Source organism: Sarcophilus harrisii, chromosome 2 (genome assembly GCF_902635505.1).
Source record: "Sarcophilus harrisii chromosome 2, mSarHar1.11, whole genome shotgun sequence".
Lineage (NCBI taxonomy): Eukaryota > Metazoa > Chordata > Mammalia > Dasyuromorphia > Dasyuridae > Sarcophilus > Sarcophilus harrisii.
The window spans coordinates 376,195,772-376,219,724 of record NC_045427.1 but is presented as its reverse complement, the minus strand read 5'-3'; the positions used below and the strand labels follow the sequence as shown (position 1 = coordinate 376,219,724).

Genomic DNA, 23,953 nt, shown 5'->3' with positions numbered 1-23,953 from the left:
TATGGAGTCCCAAAGAGTTGAAACTTGGAATTTTATCACAACCCACACTTTTGTGGGGAGTAGGGATGGAACTTGGAAAGAGTTTATTTCTTCCCAGATATTTAATAGTTTCCTTTTTTAACTTCTTAGATAGAGACTTAGTTTTGTTTTTTCCTTGCTAGTGATCCACCATGGAGCAGTGGATGAACACTGATTTGAGGTCAGGAAGTTCTGGGTTCAGATTTTTCCTCATATATTAACTGGGCAAGGCAATCTCTCAAAGCCTCTGTTTTATCATCTGTAAAGTAAAGAGGGAAATCTTGATTGCTTCTGAGATCCTTTCCCATTCAGAATCTACGATCTCATAACTACAGGTCCTACCAGCACTCTCCAACCCCAGGACAAAACCCAAGCTTTCCCCATCCTGGTTTCTACCTATGTGAGGAATTTAGTTACTTCTAAGTGATTGATTAGCACTAATCAAAGTTTATCTTGTAAATGTGACCAATTACATTGAATAAGACATAGAGAAAGAGCTATGATTTGGGTTTTGTACTCCTTCCTTCCTGCTATTCTCTGTCTCCATAAAGGTCACACAACCTTTATATTGTTGAATGCTTCCTGACTTCATTCATCCTATTTTGGAAGCAAATATGAGATATTTAAAGGATATAAAAGGTTATAGAATTATAGATTTAGATCTAGAAGGGACCTTAAAGAGCTTTGATTCCAGCACTTTCAATTTAGAGATGAAAAAACTGAAGCCCAGGAAAGGTTTTTAAATTTAATTTTTTAAAAATTTAATTAAAAATCTATTTTCTCTTCCTTTCATCTTCCACTGAGGGAAAAAAGAAAGAAAAAAAAATCCTTGTAAAAAATACAGATGCTCAAAAAAAAAAAAAAAACCCAAAAAATACATCTCATTCTGCACCTTGCATTGACTAGAATTCTTGAGTCTTTCAAAGCTGTTTGATTTTACAATGTTGTTATTGTTGCATAAGTTGTGTACCTCTGATTATGTACACTTCAATCTACCTCAGTTTATATAAATCTTCCTAGGTTTTTCTAGAACTGTACATTGCAACATTTCTTACAACAGGTATTCTATTACATTCATGTACTGTAACTTCTTCAGCTTTTCACCAATTGATGGGCATGCCTTTAATTTCCATTTCTTTACTACTAAAAAAAAAATGCTCTAAAATATTTTTGTAATTGTGGATCCTTTTCCTTTTTTTTTTAGGTTAGTCATATTGCTAGGTTTATACAATTATAATTCCAAATATATTTTCAGAGTAGCCAGACGAATTTATAACTATCTGGACAGTGCATTAACATTAGGTCCAGAGTAGTAAATTGATTTGTCTGAACTACAAAGTGTTTGAGAGGATCTGAACCTGAGTTCAGTGTATAGTCTGCCTACTCCATGCTGCCTCTAAACAAATAAGTTTGTGACATCATTCATGTCCTTAGAGTCATAGAATATTGGCACTGGAAAGAATCTTTTGAGAGATTGAGTCCAAATCCTTCATTTAACAAATGAGAAAGTGAAATCCTATTTGACCAATCACCCAGATTGTTAGTGGCAAAGCCATTAACTCATAGATCTCCAGACATTGCAAAAGATATCATTTGATGCTTCATATCAGGACAAGAGAATTCAACTTATTTCTACAAAAATTCAACAACTAACCTCCAGTGTGAACATAATTTCCCCAGAAATGATTAATCCAATCTAAGAATGTAAACTGAGAGAAACATTGTTTCACTTGTATAGGTGTTTCTTTCTTTGGAAAATTGTTGCAAAATGCCTTGCTATCAGTCTAGAAGTGAAGACTTACAGAGTATTTTAGAAACTTTAATAAGGTTTTCTTTCCATTTTATCCCATGAAAGAGTCCAATTCGTACTTTTTCCTCTTTGTCTTGAAAAATAAGCGTGGATATGCTGTATATACAGGCACAAACATTGCTAATAGCCCTCCCCCCAGGGGAGAACTGCCTGAGATCTAGTCTGTTGAAGTCCTTCATTCTTCTATTTCCTACTCCCTTCTTCTCGGAGGCTGTACTGGTGTAGGAGAAAAAAAAAAAAGGATTTGGGCCTAGTAACTTGCTTGCCCTACAATCCAGGGTCCATCTGCAACTCTCTTCTGGATATTCTCCATAGCATGGCCTTTCCTACTGTAATGGCACTTCTTGGCAGAGTGTGACTTCCAATGAGGTCAGGCAGCCTTCCTCCTTCCCGCCCCCAGTAGTTCCCCCAACTCCTGCCAAAAGATTCCAGCTGGCTGCAGCTGGGGCAGGGAAAAATTGACAAGAAAATTTTTCCCTTTTGAATGCTTTGGCCACTTTTGTCTGTTTGTTTCCTGTGGTTCAGCCTGGGCTATGTAGCCCTAGAGCTTTAGCTGATGTGGGCAATAAGAGAAAAAAGTGAAAATTTTAAAAGGATATTCCTAAAACTCCATTGCCAAATCATCACAGCAAAATACAGGGCTAAGAGACCCAAAAAAGAAATTTAGCTAGTTACTTTTCTCAATACTTCTAGGATTGCTTCATCAGCCCACATATATCAAAACTATTTTTGGGGAGTTCCAGACAAAATTCCTGGGGCTTGATACTTCAATATTTGATGGTAAATCGGAAGAGTTTGCATTGGTGAGCACATTTATGAGGCGCAAACAGTGGTTCCTAAGATCAAGTGTCTTAGTCACCCATTGTTGCCATTAGCCTCAAAAGTGTAAGACTAAATATCCCTTTTTTCTCTAGCACTACATTTAGAAATAGAAATAAAAGAAGTATCCATTTTGTAAATATAATATTGAACTAAAATTTCAATTTATCATTGGAAAATTTTGCAGTATGATGAAACCAAATCATAAGACCAAATCATTTATAAATGGGACTTTGAAGAACTCATGTAACTTCGCTGGCTTTCTCAAGGTCCCTTCCAGCTCTAAATCTATAACTATTATCCCTAAATTCTATGATCTTATTGTAGTAATAGAAAGCAATTGTAGTTTCTGGAAGATTTTTTTTTAAAGGATATTGGACTTTTAATGAAGGAAATTAAAGTCAGAAGAGATCCATTTTTTCTTTTTCTTTTCTTTTCCTTTTTTAAATTTTTTTTTTTTTTTTTTGCTATTTGTTTAACATTAAACTTTCCAAACTCACCTCAGCAAAATTCGGGTACTGTAATATGCTAGATTTAAATATATTGAATTCACTCTCCCTAATCCCCCACCCTCAAAAAAGCAACAATAAAACACACATACATACACACACACACATACACACACACATACATATACATACATACATACATACATACATACATACATACACAAAGAGAGTGAAAGATAGACACTATCTACAAAATAAGCAGTATTTTAACATTTTCTTTCTTTCCTACTATAGGGCAGCATAATTATCTTTGTGCTGGAAGAAATGATTGTATCATTGATAAAATTCGAAGAAAAAACTGCCCAGCATGCCGTTACCGAAAATGTCTCCAAGCTGGAATGAACCTAGAAGGTAATTTTAAAGACTTAAGTGGATTGTTTGCCTCTGAATCACAGAAAAATGCATCAATTTTCTTTGTAAGATGTGAATAATCAGGTGTAATGTCTTGCTATCTTCAAAATAGTTGAGTTATTATAGGGCATTCTTGGCCATAATATCCCTACTGTTGCCTAACAAAAGTAAGGATTTTTCTTCTTCTTTCCCATCATGGGTCCTATTCTGCTTGTTTAACAGACCTATACACTACTATAGTTTTATCTACAGGTTCTCCTTGTACATAGGACATGCTCATGGAGTTCACCATAGTTAGAGTAGAAGATGGGAAAGGAAATTACACCATTTGAGTATTATAGAGGACAACAGGGCATTCTCTTTTTTTCCTTTTGTGACTCTGTAAAATCTTGAAATGTAAACACTCTTCTATTAAACATGCAATTGTCATTTTCTTTGTCATAGCCCTTTTAAGAATTTCAGTTTCTAAATGGTCCCATTGTGGGGCAACATATGAACAGAGATCTGAAAGAAGAAACAACTTAACTAGCACCCAGCTGTCACACCAAGTAGAAAGAATCATGGGAAGACACTGGGTAACGTAAGAGAGTTAGTAGACCTGTAGACTAAAAGGGCTAGGACTAAAATGTCTAGAGTTTTGTAGATCATGACTGCTCCCCACCATTTTGTTAAATTTTGGTAAATTGATAGTTTCTAATTGCCTTGAAATGTGTCTCGTTTTGAACCAAAGGGGAAAATTTTTAAGTAACAAAATCCCACATACCCTCCCCCATGTCTGGAATATACTATCTCTTCACTGTTGCCTCTTAGTATCCTTTTTTACTTCAAAGCTCAGCTCAGATACTACCTCCCACATAAGGTCTTTCCTGATTCTGCAGGGCTGCTGTGCTCTTTCTCACCCCCAAAAAAGCTGAATTGTATTTTTTAAAAATATATATTGGCTCCCTGATAAAATGTAAACTCCGTGGGGATAGGGATTATTTAATTTGATTTAAAGGTTCATTATCCTCACAAGTCTTATGTACCCAGTATTTCTTGGAGCATAGTGATACTTTCTACCAACTGAAAGATTTCTTGATTGAACTTATCTGGTTAAACATTTCAAGGGAAAAAAATTATCCTGGAAAATAGCCTCTATCCTTCACTAATATCATTTAGGTGATGATCTAATTAAAAGGAGCCCTGCTTTCAAAACGATGTCATTAATACCCAGAAGAGTATAACTCCATATTGTACAACTGACATAGAAAGCATATGGTTGATGCTTTTTTCCCCCCATACAAGGCAAGTATACAATCACTTTTCTCCTGCACAAAAATATTTAACATCAGCAGATTCTAATTGTATATTTAAAGTAAATAAAAATTAATACCAGTAGGACAATATAACTGGTGTTCTCTTTGGGGGTTTGGTTTGCCTTTGTTAAACTTGAAGTAGTTTGATGAAGTGTGACTTGTAAGCAAAAGATCTTCCACAAACCAATCTATCTTCCTACTTTATAGACACACCTCAGATTATTTGAGCCAAGCAACCTACTAGTCCGTTCTTAGTCACTCCAACCCTGTACTCAGAGTTAATAAAAAGTACAGGATTGTGCATCAGAGAGACATAACTGAACACCTCCTTCTGACCCTGATGAACTAGAAGCAGGAAGCCAAAGAATGCTAGCCTCAAGGTCTGAGTTCAGATCCCACCTCTGACATAGGCTAATCAGGTGACTGTAGACAAGTCATTCAGCCTCTTAATTCCCCAAGATAAGAGATAAAATTTGAAGTAGCTGCATATCTGTATTCTTGAAGGGAGTTCCCATCCTAAGAGGTCCTTACTAGACACTGATGACATTACCTGGCTTGACAACAAAAAAGAAAAAAACTAGATATTCAAAACTGGAATATTGTGTCTGACTATAAGTTATTCAAATGGAAAAATAGCTATCCACCTAATGTAATTGTTTGGGAAATTAGAAAGGTCAATTAACAAATTAAACTGGTAAAATACTTCTTAATCCACAAGAGATGTTTTTTATTTTGCAAATATAGATGAATATTGCTAATTTACTGTGCTTGGTTAGATCTCTTGCCAAGGTGTATTTGTTCTTTTAGTAAATTCAGCAAGTATTTATCAGTAATTATAGCACAATGACTTCAATTTTCAAAATACTTTACATATGTCAGCTTATTTGATTCTCACAACCCTGTAAGATATCATTATTATTAATCCCATTTTACAAATGAGGAAACTGAGTCTGGGGGGAGGGGTTAAGTGACATACCTAGGATCATGCAGCTATTAAGTTTCTGAGATAGGATTTGAACTCAGTCTATCTGACTATACATTAACTTCATCCACTAAGCCACCCCACTGCCTTTTTTAACTATGTGGGTAGGTCCTATGCAAGACTACAGCTATAAAGATAAAACAGATACTTCAAAGTTCCACAAGGAACTTACATTCTCTGGTTAGTCTTTGATAGTCAGTTTCTATGTTAACAATTGTGTAATAGGGTAGCAGTTATAATGTGATAGAGGGGGTTAATTTTTAACACAACATCTATACTATGTCTAAATAGAGAATTAGGAGGTTTCATAAGGCAGTTCTTCAGTCTTTTTGTCCTAGATTCATTTTATCTCTATACTTCTTTGTTCTTATCACAGTGGCATTCTCTTCATCCCTGAAATGTTTCATCCTGGCCTTTCTATTTTAACTTGGATAATCATTTTTATTCTCAACTAGCTTCCAGACAAATCCTGCTTAAATAATCTGCCCAAAACCATTAATCCACTCTTATGTTTTCACATTAAGCAATTCTAATGGCTACTGCTGAATTAATTTACATCCTACCTACACAAATAATTTTCTTTTCTTTATTTTTTAACACAAATCATTTTCAAACAAACCTAAGAACAGTAGTATTTGTATGAGACATTCCGCCATAGAAAGAAACACTGTCCCCAGCTGAAGGGAAGTTTAGTTCTACCTCACATTTATATAATACCATAAAGATTTACAAAGGATTACAAAATTTCTTTGTAAGAATAATGTAACTTTTTAAAATATCCACCAGTATCTATAGGAAGAGTTAATAATATGTTTTGCATATTTTTGCAAATTACAGTTTCAGTTTTTAGATATAGATATTGTGTTAATATCCATACTTGATTGATGAAGGAACGGAGATTCTAAAAAATTAAGTTACTTGTCCAAAACCATTTTGCTAATAAGTATGAAGTCTAGTCAGACTTCAAAGCCATGTCTTCAGTTCCTAAGTTTTGTGGTCTAAAACATTACTCTTTCTAAGGCAGAAGTTCCCAACCTTTTTCAGTCCTTATGTTTCCAAGTTAGGAACACCTTCTCTAAGGTAAAGAAAGCTATGTGTATGTCCATACATTAAGTACTTAAAACAACATCCTTTTCAGACTTTGGGGATTTTGCTGATGGAAAGAGGCAAAGAAAAAAGACAAATGTGAGACTTATATATGAAAAACAGTAATAAAGCAGCCCACAGGGACAATGTACATATCCAGAGTAAGATTTGCCTCAGTGCCTTGTTTTCAAGAAGCTCATATGTATATGATCAATGGAAAATTCTAGGGTTTATAACCAGGGAACTCTGGACCCCAGAACTATTTTGTGATTACTGAACAAACGTTCATTGCTTGCTTATGGCTTAGCTAGCAGGGACGAAGATTTGTTAATCCAAAGTGAGGTCTTTCAATGAGCAGTCCCAATCTTGAACCAGAAAAATAAGGTCTAATAAGGACCTCAGACAATGATGAGAGAGAAGCTTTGTGTTTCTAGACTGCTTAAAAGGAAGGTACCACTCTTTAGTTCTGGCTGCCTGAAACATGGGATAGAGGAACTCCTTAGGGAACCCAACCAAGAAACTAGAACTAGAGAAGCTTCTGCAGATCCCAAGCTGAATTACTTGCCCTTTTTAAACGAGACAGTGGCCCAGATCTATAGAAGAACACTAGCATAAAACAAAAGCAAAGTAATCCTATGCAACCCTCACAAGGCAGCCCAACATATATGAACTAAGTCTCTGAGAAAGAATATTAAGATTCAGAGTAATATGCATTACTATGGCCCAATGTGTTCGCTATACATGTTAACTCATTAATAGTACTTTAAGATCACACCCATTCTCTCCTACAGACACCATATTTATTGGTGGAAGATGTCGAGCCCTAAAAATAAATGACCAAATTGCCACAGAGGTTATATATCAACTGCTGTTAACTCTGGAAAAAAAAAAAAAAACCCAAAGAGCTAATGATGATTATAAGCAAAAGAGTATGTTCTAAGTTTATAGATATAATGTTGTGTTATTCTTCTTTCTTTGTCTTTTGAATACATGCTTTTGTTAAAAGTTCATTAAACCAGCTGATTGACTTGTTAGTGGGAAACATACAAGTAAGGGCTCATGAGATCTAATAAATAAAGGTAGATACCCACAAAGGGTATCCTTAGCATCCTAAGATTAAGTAGTTGTACCAGTCACCTTTCTGATAACACAACCTCCTAGCAGGTTGAGAGGATAAGTGAATGAGTTGGAAGTGTGAGATATAAAACCTACTACACAAACTTTATTTTTTCATTTTTTTTTTCACTCAGCAAAAATCTACCCTTTTATCTTCTACCTAATTCCCACTCCACACTTAATCTCCTCCCCACTTGAAAATTAAAGGTAAACTAACCCCATTACAATCAAAACAAATTTTTACATTAGCCTTTAAAAAAAAAAATATCTCATTTTGCACTACAAGTCCTTTACCTTTCTATCAGGAGATATGTAGCATATTTCAGTATCAGTCCTCTGGAATCTTAATTGGCCATTAAGCTGTTAAAAATTCCTAATTTAAAGTTTTTTGCCTTTACCATATACCTGTCATGGTATAATTTGTTCTTCTGGTTCTGTTCACTACATTTTGCATCAGTTCATATAAGTCTTCCTAGATTTCTCTGAAATCATACTCTCCATCATTTCTTACAACAATAATAATCCATCACATTTATGTACCGAAGTTGTTCATCTATTCCCTAATTTATGGACATCCTCTCAGATTCCATTCTTTGCAACCTCAAAAGAGCCATAAATATTTTTGTACATCCTTAGAGTTTATTTTACTTAGGGCTAATCCCTCCTTTAATTTACTTTTTCTCTAATTCTCCCTTCCTTCTTCTTCACTTTCTCTCCTATTTCTCTGTTGAAAGCAGTGTATTTCTTTACCCTATTCTGTGTGTGTGTGTGTGTGTGTGTGTGTGTGTGTGTGTAAGTTCTTTGTTAGTACTGACTTTGCCTTACTCTGCAAGGAAAATCTAGGTTGGTCTTGTTACTGCTTTTTTTTTTTTTTTTTTTTTTTTTTTTTTTTATTAAATTTTACATTCAGACTAAAAAAGAAGAAAGAATAAAAAACTTTTTTTTCCTTGAAAATGAATAGGGATTTTGTAGCTTTATTCTGAAAGCCTCATCTGGCAGCTAGATGGTACAGTGGAGAGAATACTAGATTCAGAATGAGGAAGATCCAAATTCAAATCCAGTCTCAGATACTTATTAGCAGAGTGAACCTAGGCACCTCATTTAACTTTTGTCTGCCTCATTTATTTAACTATAAAATGAAGATAATTATAACACCTACCTCCTTTATCAAGATGAGATAATTGTCAAATGTTTAGCCCAATGCCTGACACATAGAAGGTGCATTTGTTTATATGGATCCATTATCTGACAGAAGTAAATATTTTTTGGTGCCTTTTGACAGACCATCATATTTAAGAAATATGTCAGTGAGCCACATTTCATCATTTTTTTGTCATTTTCTATTCTTAGCAATCTTTCCTAAGTTATCAGACTTTTTTTTTTTTAACACTACATGATTTTGTGTCATTTAACTAATGATGGTCTTAAAGTAACAATATGATAAGATGAGTTCGGTCAAAGATGTTCATTTCTCCTGGTATCTCAAGAAGACAGAAGGAACTTGGCTCTACAAAATGCTTCCATGCATATATCGTTCTCTAATCTCCATATAAAAGCAGCTTACTTGGTTCTTTCTATATACCCTAGAAAAAGATGAAAAGAACAAAGAAGTTTCCATATGTATTTTGAGGTAACAGTCAGCCATTTTAAAGACCTTGATCTACTTTTTGTTAAATATTTATCTTTAGGTCATCACTAACTCTGTAGAATGTGTGTTCAAATGTGGACCTTCATCTTTGCTATAGAAAAGGTCAAAAAGAATTTACTAAGAAAATTAGATTTTTTTTTGTTCCTACTTCTCTTCATTTAGTCTTCTGTTTAAAATATTTTTCAAGCTGTTAGATTCTCCTCTTCCTTAGCAACAGGGAAGGTGGGACTGCTACAAATCCCTGCATAATTCTTTGCTTACATTCTTTGTGGCAAATCCTTGATAATACTAATAGTACAAAATAAAACCTCTGGCATCTTGAGTAGATCTTTGACAGAGGATTTACAGAAACACAATTCTAAAAATGCTTGGAATAAGTTATATAGGAGTGTTGTGATCTGTGTTGGCAGAAGGAGTACCTACATAATTGAAATATATTTAAAAGAATATGGGTTCTGAAGTGTGAAGTGTTCAAATCTCACCTTTGACCTGAGTGATCTTGGGCAACTTTTATAAAAACAGGTTTCCTAATCTATAAAATGAGGGGATTGGGCAAATGGTGTCTTCAGGTCCCTTCTTCCTCTAAATCTGTGATCTTTTGAGGCCAGAGATCTACCAAAGTCATGGGGAAGGGGGAAGGGAGATTCTCAGTTTCAAGAAAACTTGAGAAGTATCTTTGGGTAATTTGAAGGATTTGTCCCTTGGAAGAGGGACTTCCTCTTCTTGGCTTCAAGAGACTGGATGAAGAGCAAAGAGTATAAGTTGCAGCAAGTCCAGTTTGGTCTTAATGCCAGGAAAATTTCCTTGCTTGCTATCAGAAGAAGGATGAACTTCCTCCAGAGCTTACCTCCAGAGGTGGCAGGTTCCCATCACTGGAGGTCTTTCAAGCACAGACTAGATAAACTCTGAGGCAGATGTTTTAGAAGACACTCCTTTCTGAATATAACTTGGCCCATATGGCCTCTAAGGTCTGAAATTCCATAATATATAGCATTTTGTTAAGAATACACATAAATTGGATGTGCCAAAAAGATGCATTTTTCTATGTAAACATAACACTGTAGAAGGCAAATATTCCCTTATCCTTGTGAGAAAGAGGATTTATGTAATTGGATAAGATATCTTTCCTTAGTGAGTGTATGATTCTGTTCAGCTCTAGGGTAAAACCTTCTGATTGGGAGACCATTATTGAATAACACAAGGGAAGCAAAACTTACAGAATTTTCCTAAAAAGCATTAAAGAAGATTTTTTCATACAGGTACAGTTTACTGTGACCAGCCAGATGGGAAATAATCAGATTTAAAAGGCAGAGAGTAAAAATTCATTGTACCAAATAAATCACTGAAATGATTAAATATTAATGAAGTTGGATTTATGTGTACATTTTTTGCAAGAAAGCATCTGTTTCATAGGGCTGACCACATTGGCTGATTGCCAGGACAGGAACAAAGATAGGGAACATTCTTTCATTACTTCTGATTCTTCAGTCAAGGAAGTATGACTTCTGTTGACTTAAAAGGGTATTTCTTCCCTTTGGATCAAGGTCAACTCTTTTAAATGAAAAGTAAAGGAGGGAGGAAAGCAGCACAACTGGGTAGAAAGAGAGCCATTCTCTTTGGAGTGAGCTGTGCTATTTTGGGCAAGTTATTCAGTCTTTCTGAGACTCTTCTGTGAAATGGGAATCATTAATATTTATATTGTCATTGTGAGGAGATAACTGTATAAACTGTAAGGCGCTACAGAAAAAGAAACCATTATTATTATTGGTGATGGTGGTGACTATTGTTATCATTTCCTAAAACCTTTTTTTAAATCTTTTTTTTTCTCAACCCACAGCTCGAAAGACAAAGAAGAAAATTAAAGGAATTCAGCAAACCAACCCAACAGGAACAAGAGAGAATTCGGAAAGTCCTGTCAATAAAACAATGGTTCCTGCATCTTTGCCACAGCTCACCCCAACATTGGTGTCACTCCTGGAGGTCATTGAGCCAGAGGTGTTATATTCGGGATATGACAGTTCAATGCCTGATACCACTTGGAGGATCATGTCAACACTTAACATGCTGGGAGGACGACAAGTCATTGCAGCAGTGAAATGGGCAAAGGCGATACCAGGTAAGAGGAAAGTATGATCTCTGGCTCAGTAGATAGGATTGATCTGTAGACATAGTTAGAGCTATTTCTGTCGTTTCAGGTTTCAGTCTTGTCCAATTCTTTGTGACTCCAGTTGGGATTTTCTTGGCAAAAATACTGAAATGATTTGCCATTTCCTTCTCCAGCTCATTTTATAGATGAGGAAACTGAGGCAAAGCAGGCGAAATGACTTGCTACCTAGCTGCCCATAGATAGATCTCTACATAGGTATAAATAGATCTATTAATAGCTTGATCCTTAGATACAGATAGATGATAAAGTAGACAGTCAATAGACTTGAGGACTTAGTGGGAAAATAACATATTTTAACCTCTTTCTCAACCTACATATAAGAAACAAATAGGTAGCACAGTGAATAGAATATGTAGAATCAGAAAGAGCTAAGTTCATCTGTGGCTTCTGACACTTAATAACTATATGACCTGGAGCAACCATTTGACCTTTTCTAGCCTCAGTTTTCCCATCTGCAACATGAGGATGATAATAAAACCTCACAAGATTGTTGTGAAAATCCAATAAGTTAAAATATGGATATAGGGCTTTGCCAACCCTAAAGTATGCATAAATAATTTAAGATTAGAAGTTCCCTTTTTTATTTTCTCCCTTCCTATATTCTTTCCAATTGTAGAAAATGAACCTAGTCTTTATTCAGACATATCGGAGAACCAAAGAAGTTCATCCTATTTTATTACCTACTTTCCTGTGCTGTTCTCTCAAGGAAACAAGGTTGTGTATATCTAAAATAATTTATTTTCATGCCATGAGAGAACATAAAGTGGTCCGTCAACTTATATTTATGGCCTTTTAGAGAGACAATCTGTCATAATGAATAGAAAACTTAACCTAGAGATCAAAAAAAAAAAAAATAAGTTCAAGCCTTCTCTCAGACACATAGTCAGTGTTGCTTCTGACTCTGGGCAAATTATTTCATTGCTTTGAGCCCCCACCAACACTGTTAGCTGTAGACAGGTGGATGATCTGCATTTGGGAAAGGAGATTCTATCCTAGGCATTCTCCATCTCTGTGAAATCACAGGAGTAGATATGTTATGCCCTTATCTGTGCCTTTTCCATAAGAAGGAAATTAAAAGATGATTTTTTTAAATTCTGAAATTATTTGGATAAAAAATGATTAGGAAGGAACCACACATGTGATAGGATAAATGTTTAGAGATATTAGAGACTTATAAGCATGGGGTTGTACAGATAGAAGGTTGGGGACAAGAATTAGACCTGATTGTGACAGATTAGTCATTCAAAGGTTATGCTATTTAATACCTTTTTTTTTTTTTTTCTATTTTTGCTAGTGGTACAACCTTAATGGAGAACCCTAAGCTCTAGTGCTATATATTCTTCAAGATTATAAGTTTGAAGAAGGTGTCAGCCTGCTTCTTCAGCCTGCTTTGGTAGTAAAGGGAGTTTCCTTCTCTAGAAATTTCTTCTACTAAATGAAATCCTTACATCCATCCAGCTATTGCCTATAATTAAGTGGTGATCATAGCTGGGTATCATGAATGGCTTTCTCTTTGGACATCAAAGATAACACTTTGGTCACTTTGATTTGGTCTTTAGGTTTCAGAAACTTACACCTGGATGACCAAATGACCCTGCTGCAGTACTCTTGGATGTTCCTGATGTCTTTTGCACTAGGATGGAGATCCTACAAACAAGCAAGTGGGAACCTGCTGTGTTTTGCTCCTGATCTGGTTATAAATGAGTAAGTAGTTAGTATATGAGGAATGTTTACCTGATGCCATTTTTAACAAGCTTCATTTTCCTAGTAGAAGTTAGTATTGTGATGGTTTGTGATGTTGAATGAAAGAGAAATGTTCAAAATACTAGAGAGCTAGTTGGTCATAGGTGACCAATTTATGGTGGAAGAGATGTGGGACATTTATTCTTGTCTAGCTGTGTATGTTACAGAAGGTATCTTTGGCTCAAGGAAGCTTATTCCTTGGATCAATGTAAGTCCAGGAATGATAATGAAAGGACATCTCTGAAGTCAAAGTATTCTCTATTCACATGGAATTGAGAGAACACCCTTGATGTAGTCAGAATACATCAAACTCCTGAAGGGATAAAAACCTTTGTCTTTGATCATATTCCACCTTGCCTTGTTTTTTAACAGCCATATGTGCTAAGAACGTAACATAGGTAACATTAGAGAGGAGGACTAATAATATTAGTTGACAGGCTCTAAATAGAGTTTTATAAGAATAAATATATAGACCTATACAAGTAAAGAATGGATAGGGAAGGAACAAGCATTTATTTTCTTTTCTTTTTTTTTTTTTTTTTTTTTTTTATTTAATAGTCTTTAATTTACAGGATATATACATGGGTAACTTTACAGCATTAACAATTGCCAAACCTCTTGTTCCAATTTTTCACCTCTTACCCCCCCCACCCCCTCCCCTAAATGGCAGGATGACCAGTAGATGTTAAATATATTAAAATATAACTTAGATACACAATAAGTATACATGACCAAAACATTATTTTGCTGTACAAAAAGAATCAGACTCTGAATTATTGTACAATTAGCTTGTGAAGGAAATCAAAGATGCAGGTGTGCATAAATATAGGGACTGGGAATTCAATGTAATGGTTTTTAGTCATCTCCCAGAGTTCTTTTTCTGGGTATAGCTAGTTCAGTTCATTACTGCTCCATTAGAAATGATTTGATTGATCTCGTTGCTGAGGAGGGCCTGATCCATCAGGACTGGTCATCATCTAGTATTGTTGTTGAAGTATATAATGATCTCCTGGTCCTGCTCATTTCACTTAGCATCAGTTCGTGTAAGTCTCTCCAGGCCTTTCTGAAATCATCCTGTTGGTCATTTCTTACAGAACAGTAATATTCCATAATTTTCATATACCACAATTTATTCAGCCATTCTCCAACTGATGGACATCCATTCAGTTTCCAGTTTCTAGCCACTACAAAAAGGGCTGCCACAAACATTCGTGCACATACCGGTCTCTTTCCCTTCTTTATAATCTCTTTGGGATATAATCCCAGTAGTAACACTGCTGGATCAAAGGGTATGCACAGTTTGATAACTTTTTGAGCATAGTTCCAAACTACTCTCCAAAATGGTTGGATTCGTTCACAACTCCACCAACAATGAATCAATGTCCCAGTTTTCCCACATCCCCTCCAACAATCATCATTATTTTTTCCTGTCATCTTAGCCAATCTGACAGGTGTGTAGTGGTATCTTAGAGTTCAAGCATTTATTTTCTATCTACTTGATCCCCATTTTACAGTTGTGGGAACTGAGATAGGTTAGATGGCTTGCCTAGGCCCATACAGCTAGTAAGTATCTAAGACTGGATTTGAACTCAGGATTTCCTGACTTTAGGTTGAATACTGTATCCACTCTATATCACTTAGCTGGAAAAGTTGTTTCTAAATGATAGCTGATTTGGAAGTAGAGTGAAGGGAAACTCAGGAATTTTAAAGAAGAATTTTGATGAGAACTTACCCTTTATCTTGACAATCACTGAAGCTCACCTAGTTTTAGACTGCACTCCCAGAAATCATGTGTTCCATCAAGGGATACTAGCCTCACTGTAGCAGATCTTTGGTCTTAGTCTCTAAGAGGAGTTTGACTAGAGATTGGATGACTACAATTATAGGCGCTATATAAGGAATTTCTGCTCATCTGGTCCTGCAATGGATTGAGAGTACTTGGCCACTTGGCCTGGAATAAGGAAGACATGAAATTAAATCCCATCTCAGGTTAAGTCACTTAACCAGTTTGCTCCAATTTCCTCAATTGTAAAATGGGAATAATAATAGAACCTACCTCCCAGAATTGGTGTGAGTATCAAGTGAGTTACTTGTAAATTCTTTAGCAGCGCCTGGCACATAGTACATGCTATAGAAGTGCTTATTCCCTTTTGCTTGCAACCTTCATTTCTTTATCGCATGGAAATTTATACTCCTTTCTGATTCTTAAAATGCCACAGTAGTAAAGTTTGGAAGATTAAAAAAGAACTGGAACAACTAACAAATTCATCTCTTCTACTTGTTCTTTTTAACTTATCAATCCCTTTTTCAAAACTATTTGATCTTTACCTTAATAAGTAGCAAAAAGTAAAAAAGATATTCTGTGTAATAAACGTCTACATATCCAAAAGTGTGCATGTATGTATGGGCTCAGAAAAGGAGAAGAAAGCGAGGGGATAGAATTGGATCCTTATGGAAAGAAGGTTTCAAGACTGGGTGACGTTATATATTTATATTTTCAATTTGACTCAATAAGAATTTCTTAAATACCTGCTGCATATAAGGAAAGCATTATGGTTTTAGAAGTTATGTGAAGGATTAATTGGAGAGTGGAAAAATAGTTAGGAGGCTGTTAAAACACAGGCTAGTTATGAGAATCTGAGCTAAGGTGCTGATTGTGAGAGTAAATAGATGAATAGGGACATGAAAGACATTGTAAAGAATTGACCTGAAGGGGAAAGGAAATGAGCATTTATATAGCACTGACCATATTCCAAGCTGTGTGCTAAGCATTTTACAGATATTATCTCATTTGATCGTTTGATCCTTCCAATAATTTTGTGAGTTATTATTCTTATTTTAAATTTGAGGAAACTAAGGTAAATGGAGGTTGAATCATTTACGCAACATCACACAGTTAAAGAATTTCTTGAGACCGAATTTGAACTCAGGTCTTCCTCCAGATCCTGCTCTTTATCCACTGGATCATTCAGCTACCAAGATATTACTTGTCTAATAATTAGCAACAGTAAAATGAAGGAGAGGAGTCAAAAATGACTCTTAAGATTTCAGGAAAGTCATTTTGGGTATAACTGGGAAAAATATTAAATAAATTAATTAAAAGTAAGATTTCAAATGAAGATGACTTGGAAGATAGTAGATCCTGCCCTCAAAAATTGCAGAAGTTTGGAGGAAGAGGAAAGAGATAATGATTCATTCAGTTTTTGATAATGTTAAGTTCGAGATCTGGTGGGACATCCTGGGGGTGATATTCATGAGGCAGATATCTGATTAAAGTTTAGGGGAGAGACTGAGTTAGTTGTATAGATTTGGGAATCATCAGTATAAAGTAAATAAGTGAACCAACAGAAGAGGATGAGATTACTGAGGTGTAGAGAGTAGAGAATGAATGTAGTTGTAGGGGATACTCACTGCAGGACTAAGAAGTGATGACAATGATAATGCCATCATTTGTAAAGGTCTTCAAAATTTACAAAGCACTTTACATTTGTTATCTGGGTTGAACCTCAGAACAACCTATTAAGGTAATACAACAGATATTATTATTATCTCCATTTTACAAGGAGCTTAGATTAAATAGCTTGCACTTGATCAAGTAGAAGGGAAATGAATCAGAGAGAAAAGAGTCACAGAAACCATGAGAGAACAATGTATCTAAGAGAAGAGAATGAATCACCATTGCTGTGAAAATTTCAGTGAAATCAAAGAGAATGAAAACTAAGAGAAGACCATGAATTTATCAGTGAAAAAATATCTGGCAATTTTGAAAGAGCAGTTTCAGTAGAATGATGGAGTCAGAAAGTAGATCATAGGGGTTGAAAAGTGAATGGGTAGTATAGAAAATAGAAGCGACAAATATTAGTTTAATGCTAAAAAGGAGAGACTTGGGGGTCAGCTAAATGGCACAATAGATAAAGCACCTGCTCTGGAGTGAAGAGGACCAGAGTTCAAATTCGGCCCTAGACACTTAATAAATAGCTATGTGACTGAGCAAGTCATTTAACCCTAATTGCCTCAAAGAGGAGGAGGAGAAGGAGGAAGAGGAGAGAAGAGTGTGTGTGTGTGTGTGTGTGTGTGTGTGAGAGAGTGAGAGTGTGTGTGTGTGTGTGTGTGTGTGTGTGTGTGTGTGTGTTAGTTTTAAATGATGGCTTGAAAGAATGGCAAGTCAGATGACTGGGTGAAGGAGGATTGACTTTTTTTTTTTTAGGTTAGGGGTAACCTGAACATGTACAGGCAGCTAGGGAAAAGCCTGTATATTGGTAAATAATTGGCAATAAAAAAATGATCTTGGTGCAAAGTACAGGGTTTCTTTATCTTTGTTGCATCATGGATCCCTTTGAAAGTCTAATGAAGACTATGACTCCCCTTTTCAGAATATTTTAACTGCATAATATAAAATATATAGGATTGCAAAATATATAGGATTTTTCAAAAAAAGTTCATGGAGTCTACATTAAAAACCTCCTGATCTAGAAAAAAGAAGAGAGAATGAGATCAAGGATACAAATAGAAAAATTAGTTTGGGGATAGGGTCTGACTAGGAATGCACAGGATGATGCATTTCAATGCAAAGAGAGGCTGGGCACTAGGACAACATGAGCTCCTAGACCCCTATTAGGACTTTATGCAGTTCTAGGGAACAAGTGCCATCTGGCAGTTTCATTGCCCACTACCTAGATCTGAGTTCAGATGGGAAGACTTGCACCTAAAGTAAAATTTGGGGTAAAGTGCTAACATAAACCATAAGCTGTATATTGAGAATAGCATGTTCACAAGTAAGGAACAGCCGTGTGGGTCTGACTCTCCAGGAGCAGAACAGAGTTTCAGTTCTAACTTCTGGCCCTATTTGAAGCCTGCAGAGGAATAAACAGGGCAAGGATTCCAGGCCAAAGGAAATCTTGCAGTTCTTTGGCTTTGAACCAACTAAGCTTGGATCCAAACTGACTGATACTGGCTAAATCCAGCAGAAGTCTTCTGTTACTCAGATTCACTGTTAGGTCAGAAACTTGCAGAGGTCAGAACAGACCAGGCAATCACTTTGGGGTTTTGGGGATTCACCAAAAGCTTACAGATATCTGGCCTATCTCTGAGATACTGAAAAAATTCAATACTCAATCCCCCAAGAAAGCAGAAGCAGGACCAGCCCATCCATACCTTCCCTCTAGAAGTGCACAAAGCTGGTTCTAGCACCAGATCTGAAGTCAGGAAGTGATCTGGAAAAATAAGCAAATGAAAATTAGTAATCCCACCCCCAAAAGCTGTTATGATGATAGAGATGCTTAAGTTAAATCCAGAAGAAGAGAATGACTCCAAAACATCTAAAGCAAATCCTTAAAGAAAAACATAGCTGGGGGTACAAATTCAACTAGAATTCTAGGAAGATATGAACTAAAAGTTGCTGACATTTTTAAGTGTTTTTTTTTTTTTAAATAAATGAGATGAGTGCTTGAAGGGGAAAAATGGAAAAGAAATGAGAACTAGAGAAGAAAGAATTGGAAGAAGAATTAACAGTTTATGCAAAAGATATAAAACTTTGCCTGAGCAAAAACTTTCTGAAAATTATCATGTACTAAATAGAAGCCAATGACTTCGTCAAACACCAAGAAATATTGAAAGTAAGGTATTTTAGAGCAAAATAACTGACATGGAAAACATAATTGAGAGGGAAAGGTAAGAATTGTTGAATTATTTAAAAGTTATGACCTCCTCTAAAAAAGTTTTTAACACATTTCAAGAAATCACAAAAGAAAACTGCCCAGAAGTCTTTGAACAAGAGGGCTAAGTAAACATAGAAAGAATTCACCAGCCACTTCTGGAAAGAAACTCAAAAATGAAAATTCTTAGGAATATTATAGCCAAAATCCAGAGGTTTTAAATTAATTAATAAGTAATTAATTTAAGGTCAAAGGGGAAAAATAAAACCACAAGTAACTAGAAAGCAACAACTCAATAACCATCAAGCTTTAGATAGGATTAAAAAGAATTTTTTGGCCACCATGATGAAAGAATAGAGTGTTTGGAAAATAATATTCAGGAAGGCAAAGAATATGAGCTTACAACCAAGAATAGCTTCCCCAGCAACACTGATTATAATGCTATAGGGGGAAAATGTACTTTTAATTAAAGAGGATTTCCAAGTATTACTGGTGAAAAACCAGAGTACAGGAGTTGAGAAACAAAAAGATAAACATAAACAATCCATTTTTAATATAGAGAAATGATAACCTCTGAACCTGATCAGAAAAGTTAGAGAGAATTTTTCTTTAATCTTAAATAATCAAGATATACAAACAAAGAAGAAGAGTAGCTGATGCTTCAATCTAATTCTTATATGATCTGGTTAAGGGAAGGAAGGATACATGCATACACACACGTGTGTGCAAACAGATATACACTACTGGATACAACAACATATTTCATTCAACAGGGAAGGAAATGGGAGAAGAGAGGATGGGAAATTAAAGGGATGTTAAAAGAGAAATTAATTGTAAGTAAAACAAAATCTAAAGATATAAAGTGGCTCTTTTGAAGTGGCTTAATGCTTAGCATAGTGCTTGATACATTGTAGGTATTTAATAAATGTTTATTGATTGGCAAAAAAAAAATTAGGAATTTGAGGGGGTGACCATCAACTGAGAAATGGCTAAATAAATTAAATTTTACAGGTTGCTGTAGCAATGATGAAGGATATGGTTTCAGAGAACACTGGAAAAATATATGTGAACTAATACAGGCTGAAATCAATAGAACTAGGAAGACCCACAGAATAATATATACTGTAACCACAATATTTTAAAATCTTGTGAACTATGATCACCATAATAACAAACCATAATTCTAGAATACTGATGCTGAAACATGCTATCCAACTCCTAAGACTAAAAGTGTAGTAATTGTATTTTATACATTCATGTTTATGTTTTTCTTTTGTATGTGGCCAAATATATGCATACATCCATATACATATATGTGTTTATATATCTCCAATGAAGGAAAAATATGGGGAAAATTGTTTATCTCATCTAACAGGAAAATAAGTCATTTAGTGACTTCATAGATGAGGAAACTGAAACCCAGAAATATTTAAGAAAATTGCTGAAGATCACACAGGAAGTAAAGAGTAGAGCCAAAACTTGAATCAAGGTCCTCTGACTTCAAATCAAATGCTTTTTCCAATTATTATTCTGCTTCAAATCCCTAAAACTTAGTGATTATTAAAACTTCCTTGTACTGCATAAAAAAATCAGTGAACTAGATTAGATAGCAGTGAACTAGAACCAAATTTTGACAGCAGTCTAGTGTTTAGTAAACCTAGAATCATGAGACATTAGAGAATAAATTTATTATTTAACAAATATTATTAGAAAAATTGGCAGTTTGGCAAAATATATATTCATAACAAACATCTCATACTACTAATTGTAATTAATTGCAAATAAATAGACAATTTAAATCTTTTTAATTTATCATTAAGCAGTAGAGTATAAGGAATCTTTTATACCTATTAAGAGAAATTCTAATTAAGCAGTAAGTTAGAGGAAATAAGAGATAAGATAAGTTTTGTATTATAAAAAAATAAAAACTTTGCATGACACAAAGCAATTTATCCAAAATAAGAAGGAAAGGGGAAAATGGGGGGAGAGGGGAAGATTATCTTCATCCAACAATTCTGAAAATTTGTCATCCAGATTTTGTAAGGAATTAACATGAAACTAAATATCATTCTCTATTCATTAAGTAGTCAAAAGATATGAACAAATAACTCTTATGAGAAATAAAAACTCTCATGTTTCCATGAGAAACACATGGAAAAAATAATCATAATATCTAAGAATCAATTGCAAATTAAGACAACTCTGAAATTCCTTATGACCAGATTGATTTTATCCATGTAGAAAACTCCTGCTGTGGAAATTTCTCCCACCAACTCAGATCAGCAGTTCTTCTATATCAGAAAAAAATCTAGATTTAGAATACCTTCCAAGAGTCCTGAGAAGTTAAATATCTTTTTTCTTTTTAAAATTTTGTTTATTTTTTAGCATTTAGAAAAATTAGTTCTAAATTTTCTCCCTGCTTTCAGCATCTCCTCTATCCATTGAGAACACAAGCAATATGATATCAATTCTCAGTGTGAAATCATGTAAAACATATATTCCTCTATTAGCCGTGTTTAAAAACAAGAAAAATAAAATGGAAAAACCATACTTCAATTTGCACTGTTATTTCTCTAGGGGTAAATAGCATTTTTTCAACATGATTCCTTTGGAATTATCTTGGGTCTCTGTATTGATCGGAATATCTAAGTCTTCCCTAGTTAATAATGGATACAATATTTTTGTTATTGTGTATCTCCTGGTTCTACTCTCCTGGTTCACTCTGCATCAGTTCATATAGGTCTCCTAAGGTTTTTAACTTGTTCAATTTCAAGTAGCTGGTATATCTAAGAGAGAGTATTTGAACTCATTTCTGATTCTAGCTATCTTTCTATCCTGCCATCAAGTTAGCTAAGACAACAATAAAAGAGAGAATTCATTCTTGTAGAAATTATTCAATAAAAGTGTTAAATGGTGGCTACCATTTGATGTAAATGGTCCCATGAGTGAAACCAAACTCAAAGCAGTTATTGACAGAAAAAAAAAAAATACCTACTTATGTAAAAATATGTCTAGTATCACAATTTGTAATACAAAAAACTAGAAGCAAATTAGTTGCCTGTCCACTAGGGATAGCTGAAAAAATTATAATGATTTAACAAAATGCTGTCCTAACATAAATCAAAGAAATATAAGGCAAATTCCTTGAAATGATTTCAAGGAAAATAAAAGAACTAAAAGAATGAGCTATACACTGATAATTATGCAGTTAAGTACAATGACAACAAATCTATATTATGTACATAGTAAAAATCAAAAAAAGATCACAAAAATAAGCGCATTTGTGGGTATTTCTCTACTAAGGTCAAAGCCAAAATCCTTGAGAGTTCTAGAAACTGAGTGACACAAAAGTCTCAGATGAAGAGAAGTTATTAAAATTACAGCAGGCATTCTGGTGAGGGTAGGAGACAATAAGGAGAGAGGGAGAGGGAAAGAGCGGGAGAGGGAGACTGAGACTCATGCTTGCACGCTGGGTTTAATAAAAATGAAAATGTAAAGAGAAATAACAGTAGAAAGGGATTTTTTTTTTTGCCACCACAGATGCCAACTGAATCACAAAGATTAGGGGAATTTTCTAGAGTATGCTAGGGCAAATACAGAATGTGGTGCTAATATGGTAAAAATAACATAACATTGTTATAAGGTTCTAATAAGAATAGTAGTCGGGGAGGAGGTGAGGAAGGAGATTCCAGCCAGAATTGCCTCTGTCAATTAGAATGGAAAATGAGAAGGGTAATGGTAATTATGCTTAGGAAGGCCAGCTGGTTAAAAAAAAAAAAAAAAAAAAAAAAACACTGCATTTGTAATGAATGATCAAACCCCAAAAGTAAGCCCTGTGGTTCACAAGATGATAGTTTTAGAACTGAAATGATATTGAGATCAACCTTCTCTGATGAGAAAACTGAATCCCAGAGATGTTTGCTGTCTTGGTCACACATTGAGTAAGTACCTAAGACAGAATTCTGACTCCTAGTTCAATGCCCATTCCATTACACCAAGGTGCCTGTTTGATTTTTTTCAATCCTGTGACATAGGTTTATTTTAAGTTATTACCATTAACTTCCAATGTGAAAATTCTCAAAAAAGAATGATTATAGTTATTGCATTGGGTTTCACTTTTATAAATCTAGTTATGTGTAAAAATCTAAAAATTCTTAAAATCCTGACTGAGTATAACTGACTCTCTCTGTGACCTCAGAGAAGTCCTTTTAAATCTCTTTATAACAATAACTTGCTCTGATACCCAGAGTAGGGGAGACCTGGAACACAATATCTGAGGCTTTGGGGGAGAAAGTAAATCGATAGTTAGATAGATAGATAAATTTATGATGTGAGGAGTGATTAAAACATAGACATAAACCCAAAAGAGGAGAATAACTCAAAAACACATACAATAAAAACCTTAAGGGGGGGGAAATGGCTAAACCACAAGAACAATTGGAATTCTTAAAAAAAAATTTATGTAAGAGTTTTGAAACAACATGAAAGAAATGGCAGATATGGAGAAGAAAATTGGAGAAAAGATCCACGGATTTAATAAAAATGGTGCAAAACTTTGTTCTAATCATAAATTTCCCCAAAATCATAATGGAATAAATAGAAAATAATGATCTTAAGAGAGAGCAAAAATTCTTAGAACAAATTCAAAGAATGAGACAATAGAGGTAAATGTAAGCTATTGATTATCAAAAACATCTGATATTGAAAACACATCAAAGAGAAATAAATCAAAATCACAAGATGACATGAAATCCA

General features: G+C 34.8%; 1 protein-coding gene across 4 annotated transcripts in view; it reads left to right on the top strand.

Annotated features, from left to right (window-relative positions):
• The window catches only part of NR3C1 (nuclear receptor subfamily 3 group C member 1), a 136,836-nt gene that overhangs the window by 98,423 nt on the left and 14,460 nt on the right, over positions 1–23,953 (top strand). For all 4 annotated transcript variants that reach the window (XM_012551537.3, XM_023505468.2, XM_012551534.3 and 1 more), the window contains exons 4-6: positions 3,391–3,507; positions 11,472–11,750; positions 13,361–13,505. In XM_012551537.3, the coding sequence (XP_012406991.1) occupies positions 3,391–3,507; positions 11,472–11,750; positions 13,361–13,505 (541 nt within the window). The remainder of the gene's footprint in view (positions 1–3,390; positions 3,508–11,471; positions 11,751–13,360; positions 13,506–23,953) is intronic.